Genomic DNA, 6,475 nt, shown 5'->3' on the forward strand with positions numbered 1-6,475 from the left:
AGGTGACGTGAAGGTTTGACCTCGGGGTGGTGACAGCCGGAGCAGGGATTTGTGCCGGGGGAGGACTCCGCAGAACACGGCAATGGGAGCTTATGGGCAGCGAAGAGAGGGAGTGCTCAGTGTGGCCAACAGGACCCTGAGATTCTGGGGCCAGGGAGACTGGGGCGAATCTCCCCGAACACCCACAAGATCACTCCAAACCTCTAACACCCTGCACACCTGTGTATATCCCCACCCCGAACAGAAATATCCCCACAAAATATTTCTGGGGTTTCAGAGGGAGTCTCCCCGGGGCGCTCCAACCAGTCTGAGCCCCCCTAGTGCCTCCTTGGGGTGAGACAGTATGGTGTCCCTTGCTCCCCGCCTAGGTCAGCAGGTTGGTCCTGCCTCCTTGCCTTCCAGGCTCAGCAGCTCGCAGGTACCGGCGGTCACTGCCCCATAGCTCGTCTAGGAGATGCTGTGGCTGCTGAGTCCTGCCCCACCAGGCCCCTCCCCCGCTGGTCTGCCTGTCACCAGCGTCTCTTCAGCTGCCCCTCCAGGCTCCGCAGGTCTATACCCAAGATGGATCCAAGGGCCATAGTGAATGAGGAGGGCCCTCTGCCTTCGTCCTGCCAGGTGGTCTCACCAAGGGCACTGTGGCCAACAGGTACGAGGAGGAATGGGTTCTTCTCATTGGAGCGCCCTCCGCCAGAGGGACCTCAAAACAGCCTTCTTCAGCTCTGTGTTTTATACACTGAGGCAGAATGACTCTCTTCATTCTCTCCGACTCCTTCAGAACGCAGATGGGACTTTGGTGGGGCTGGCCGGGACATCATTTGAGTGGTAGAATCTTCTCTTCCCCACTGAGAGTAAAGGCTTGTTTGGGGTGTTTGAGTTCATTGGACCTGGGTCTCCTCCTTGCCTCAGAACTGTGTGTTCCTTTAAGACTCGCAGACGAGATGCTCTCAGTCCTAAGGTGACATCTTAGCAGGCCATCTCCCCCTCCCCCCCCCCCCCCCCCCCCCCCCCCGCCACCGTTTACCACGTATGCCCAAATCCCCATGGAGGACACAGCTGGGCTCACCTGGGATCCCCACTCCATCTGGGAATTGAAAGGCAGATCCTGTTTGGAAGAGGAGACGCTGAATTATTTCACTTGAATTTTTTTAAGGAGGCAGCACGTTTACATGGTAATAAAATTCAGAAGGCACACGAGGGTGTCCTGTGAAAAGTCTCCTTGCCCACCGTGTCCCCCGCCATTTAAGTGGACCTGTTTGCGTATTCTGGGAAGAACTTAGCTGTATATTCTCCCATCTTTTTAAAAATGAAAATGGCAGCATGTTAGGCACACTGGCCTGCCCTGTGCTTTTAAAAATTCCGCGTCAGAGGGGCTCCTGGGTGGCTCAGCCAGTCAAGCGTCTGCCTCTAGATTTCGGCTCAGGTCGTGATCTCAAGGTTCGTGAGTTCGAGCCCCACGTCGGGCTCTGTGCTGACGGTGCGGAGCCTGCTTGGGATTCTTTTTCTCTCCCCTTCTCTCCACCCCGCCCCGGCTCAAGCTCACACTCTCTCTCAAAATAAATAAATAAATAAACTTTAAAAAAAAAAAAAAAAGTTCCATGTCAGAACCTCCTCACCCATTTCATAGAGACAGAGTATTCCGTCGTGTGGCTCGACCGTGGTTCGATCTAACCGGTCCCTATAGGTGGAACTTGGCATTTTTCCAGCCTCCTGTTATCGCCAACACTACCACACTGGACAACTTGAAAATACACACCTCTTGGGGCACCTGGGTGGCTCAGCCGGCTAAGCACCTGACTCCAGCCCAGGTCACGATCCTGCGCTTGGTAGGTTCGAGCCCCGCCTTGGGCTCTGGGCGGACAGCTCAGAGCCCGTTTCGGATTCTGTGTCTCCCTCTCTCGCTGTCCCTCCCCCGCTGGCACTCTGTCTCTCTGTCTCCCCAAAATAAGTAAACATTAAAAAAAAATGTTTAAAAAAAAATACACACCTCTTTGCAGCTAGAGGCAGGTGGATCCCTATGGCCAAGTCCCAGAATGAGACTGCGGGTCAGAGAGGTGAAATTAAAACTTTCTTCCCCCACAAGGGTTGTGCCATTTTGCACTCCTACAGTCGCACGGACAGGAGTCCCCTTTCCTTTCTACTGCTTCCTCAGCAGAATGTTTTCAAACTTCTGGGGTGAGGGGAGCATTCCCAGCACAGGTTGGGTGGGGGTGGGGGGAGGAGGGAGGGACAAGCCGGGAACCTGTAGGAGTCCAGACGTTGCTTTCCACACAGCCACAGACGCCCCACTGTGTTATTTAGTGAAAGCAACGGGGGGGGGGGGGGGGGAACCCACCACCTTTTAATTTTTGGCTTGAAATGTGATTTGTAGTAACAGTAAAGTTGCCTTTGTTTTCGGTATGTGGCTCTATGGATTTTAACACCTGTACAGATTGGGGTTGGCCATGCACACAAAATGGAACGGTTTCTTTATCCCCCCAAACACCCTCCCCCCACCCCTCCCCCCTGGCAGCCGCTATCTGTTCTCTGTCACTAGGGTTGTATCTTTTAGAGGATGTCACGTAAATAGAACCATGCGGCATGTGACCCTTGGAGAGCGGCTTTTCCCCAATCGGAATTCCCTGGAGATTTGCTTCCAAGCTGTTGCACGCATCAGGAGTGTGTTACTTTTTATCGCGCGGAAGCATCCTGGCCAATGAACGTAGCACGCGTTCACCCGGTGAATGGCTTTGAGGTTGTTTGCAGTTTTGGGGGGGGGGGGAGGATTATAAACAGAACCGCTATAAACATTCACGTGGTGACTGTTCGGTGAACATAAGTTTTAATGTCTCCTCTGCCCAGTTTAATTTCCACGTACTCATAGGTTCAGGTATGTTTTTGTGTGCTTAAGAGGTGCTATTTCCTTTTCTGTAAACTCATTTCCTTTGCTCCTGTCTCTTTTTGCTTGTTGGTCGTTTCTATTTTAGCCCAGTTGGTGTGCGGGGCTGTCCATCTGGGTGAAAATGTCCAGCATTGGGCCAAGAGAAGCAGGACTCACGTCGGAGAGAGACCCCTGAAACCCCAGATCTGAGATCCCCACGGAGAGGCTGGAGGGGGGAAGCCAGTGTGTTATACTCCCCGAGGGAGGAGACACATCAGGCTGGAAGACGGAGTCTGGAAATGCCCGTGTCTCGGATGCGGAAGGAGGAGGATGTGGAGAAAAGAGACTTCTTGGGGGTCGCAGAAGAGCCAGCGTGATGCAGGGTAACATTCAGAAAAGCTGAACATTAACGAGCCGCTGAATAAACACAGGGTACCGCCTTCAGAAGAAGAAAGAACGTCTCTTCCCGAGAACTCGAAGTCAAAATGAATCCTAGACAGCGGCAGGCCACACGCCCCGTACATAGACAGGGTTGACTCTAGGTGATGGAAACAGGGATCTTTAGTTCTTCTGCTTTTCAGCAGCTTTCAGATTTCCGGTAATGCCTCTGTAGTACTTTCTGGTGCCTTCCAGATTTTCCGATGCCTCGGGGAAAAATTTTGAGTTTTCAACTGTAAACTTCCAAAAAAAAAAAAAAAATCCTTGTGAAACGTTGTCGCAAAACCTCGGCAAGTTCTTCACTCTCTGAGTTGATGTGAGCCTCTGTTAATTCCAGTAAGACTTCGCCTTCTGGTGAATTTTGCAATGAGAACGCGAAGGGAAGGAGACGATGGGTGACATTGAGGGGTTAAAGTATTTAACATTTTTTTTTAATGTTTTTATTTCACTTTTGAGAGAAAGAGAGAGAGAGGCATGAGCAGAGTCGAACTCACAGACGGCAAGATCGTGACCTGAGCTGAAGTTGGACGCATAATCGACTGAGCCACCCAGGCGCCCCTTTATTTTAAATAAGCATTTAAGGAGGGAAGGAAAGGAGGGACTGAGAGAGGGGGAAAAAAATAATAATAAGGAAGGGGAAAGAGAGGAACAGAAGAAAGAAAGAAGACCACAGTCTAATATGTCCCAAAAGGAAGGATTGGTTAAGAGCAGCATGGAACGTCCACTGGCTGAGGTTGTCTGCACGCTGTTGGAAATTCCGTCTCAGAAGACGGAGCACGTCCAAAGTCTCTTCTCAAACCACCCCCCGTAAATGTACCTTAGAGGTGACAAAGGGCAGCTTACTGTGTGCAGGGGCCTCCCCAGCACCTGACTTCCTCCTCCAGCCGCAGCCCCAGCCCCAGGCTGCCAGGAAAGGAGGACGCCCCCCTCTGTGAGGTTAAAGGCAATACTTGTGATAGAATATTAAATGCAAATAATAGAAGATCTAGGAAAAAAGCGGTCCGGGCTGTTCGTTAAGAAAACACGTAGCATTTTTTCCAAAGGACAGAAAAACTGGCAAATACGTAACGTGAATAGCGCCGTGGTTTTTCCTGTGGTCAAATTTGTACAACTTCCCATTTTTTACCGCAGTGTAAGGGAAAGCAATGTGCAAATTGTCCTTTCGGCGTCAAAGGGACCCGATTGGACTCAAGTGATACCTGTCCACAGGGAAGCACTCGCTGGCTTACACCCTTCTTTTCTCTCCTCCCCACAGGATGTGCTGGGTGGCATCCTGGTCACCGCGGTCCTCATTGTCCTCACCTACCCCGCCTGGACCCTTATCGATCGCCTGGACTCGGCCAGCCCCCTCTTCCCCGTCTGTGTCATCGTGGTGCCATTCTTCCTGTGTTACAACTACCCCGTGTCCGACTGCTACAGCCCAACCCGAGCGGACACCACAACCATTCTGGCCGCGGGGGCGGGCGTGACCTTAGGGTTCTGGATCAACCACTTCTTCCAGCTCGTGTCCGCGCCCGCCGAGTCCCTCCCTGTCATTCAGAACATCCCGCCGCTCACCACCGACATGGTAGTTTTGGGTCTGACCAAATTCGTCGTGGGAATCGTGCTGATCCTTCTGGTCCGCCAGCTTGTACAGAATCTCTCGCTGCAAGTGCTATACTCGTGGTTCAAGGTGGTCACCAGGAACAAGGAGGCCAGGCGGAGACTAGAGATCGAAGTGCCTTACAAGTTCGTCACCTACACATCTGTGGGCATCTGCGCCACAACCTTTGTGCCAATGCTGCACAGGTTTTTGGGATTGCTCTGAACCTCAAATGGTTGGGAAGTAGCCCACTGGGCAGGAGAGCCAAAACAGAAAAGTAGTTGGGTGGGCAAGTTTCGACCATACGTTTTTCTTAAAAAAAAAAAAAAAAAAAAAAAAAAAATCCCGAGTCCCATGTTTCTTTTGCTGACGTCTGCGATAAATATTGCTGCTGTGCGAAGGGAAATCCAGTCTCCTGGGGGCCAGTGGTCTGTAAGCATCATGCTGCGGGTGAAGCCAGGCTAAACCCATGGTCCGTTCTTTAAGGGTCCCCCCACCCCAGGGACCCTGGACCTAGTCGTGGGCTGGCAGGAATCGTGGCCTGGCTTGGGAGATCCGAAAGAGACAGGCGTGATCGGAGAGGCTGGAGGTCAGGCGTCTCTCTTCAGTTACGACCTTGCCCATGACTGAGTCTCGGGTCCAAACTTGGTTGGTCCAGAGAAGGGGTGTCACCGTGTAGGACCGCATTCCTGGGACAGGGTGACTTTGCTGTTGTGATCACGCTAGACTGTACCCGCTTGGGTGGCAAGGGCGCTGCGGACCTCCCCGTGGAGCGATAAAGAGGCGGGGGCGACGCTGGGAGATGGTGGGCGAGAGCCTGTGTTCCTCCTGAGTCCCGCTCTCTGTGGGTGCACGTATTCAAACAGCATCGCTCCTCCTCGTCCGTGCGTTTTGCAGAATTCCGGGTAGCATTTCTACACTCTTCGGATCCAGGAAACCTGGATCCCACCTCACTTCATCTGGGCTTCTCAGAGTGTCCCGCTCTCTCCTGCTTCCCAGGGACTTGGGACCAGCACTCTGCCCATCTGTAGGTGGTTTTTTTTTTGGCTTCCTTACCAACTGGGGAGGCCCTGTCAGCTGCCTGTGAAAGTGGATCACTAGAACAGATGAACTTAATCCCCCCTGGGGCCTGACAAGGGGGGACTGGGCCTCCGGGGACATCACTCCTCCATTTCTCATCTACTTTGCATAAACCTATTTTCTCACCTACTAAGTAGAATCGGGGCTCCCTCTCCATCTTCCCACCTCTTGTCTCTCGGCAGTTTTTAAGGGTAGTTAAGGCAAGAACAGGGTCGGCCTCTCTTGGGAAAACAACATGACCGAACGCAACACACCCTTTAAGCCTGTGCGTGTCCTCATTAGACTTAGGCGGGGGTCTTATGCAAACACCGGCAGCTTCTCTCTGCAGGCTCCTCTTCAGTTCTTAAGAATTAGGAATAAGCAGGGGTGCCTGGTGGCTCAGTCGGTTAAGCGTCCGACTTCGGCTCAGGTCACGATCTCGTGGTTCGTGAGTTCGAGCCCTGTGTCAGGCTCTGTGCTCACAGCCTGGAGCCTGCCTCGGATTCTGTGTCTCCCTCCTTCCCTGCCCCTTTCCCAGC

At 52.6% G+C, this 6,475-nt stretch overlaps 1 protein-coding gene across 9 annotated transcripts in view; it reads left to right on the forward strand.

The window, feature by feature from the left end:
• SGPP2 (sphingosine-1-phosphate phosphatase 2) overlaps positions 1-5,196 on the forward strand; it is a 108,034-nt gene extending 102,838 nt beyond the window's left edge. For 6 of the 9 annotated variants that reach the window (XM_042950284.1, XM_042950285.1, XM_042950291.1 and 3 more), the window contains 2 exons: positions 403-646; positions 4,551-5,196. In XM_042950284.1, the coding sequence (XP_042806218.1) occupies positions 403-646; positions 4,551-5,158 (852 nt within the window). In that variant the 3' untranslated portion in view covers positions 5,159-5,196. The remainder of the gene's footprint in view (positions 1-402; positions 647-4,550) is intronic. The other 3 variants (XM_042950289.1, XM_042950288.1, XM_042950287.1) reach the window with 2 other exon arrangements.
• Positions 5,197-6,475: the final 1,279 nt, after the last annotated feature.

The sequence above is a fragment of the Panthera leo genome, chromosome C1, assembly GCF_018350215.1.
Source record: "Panthera leo isolate Ple1 chromosome C1, P.leo_Ple1_pat1.1, whole genome shotgun sequence".
In the NCBI taxonomy this organism is placed as follows: domain Eukaryota; kingdom Metazoa; phylum Chordata; class Mammalia; order Carnivora; family Felidae; genus Panthera; species Panthera leo.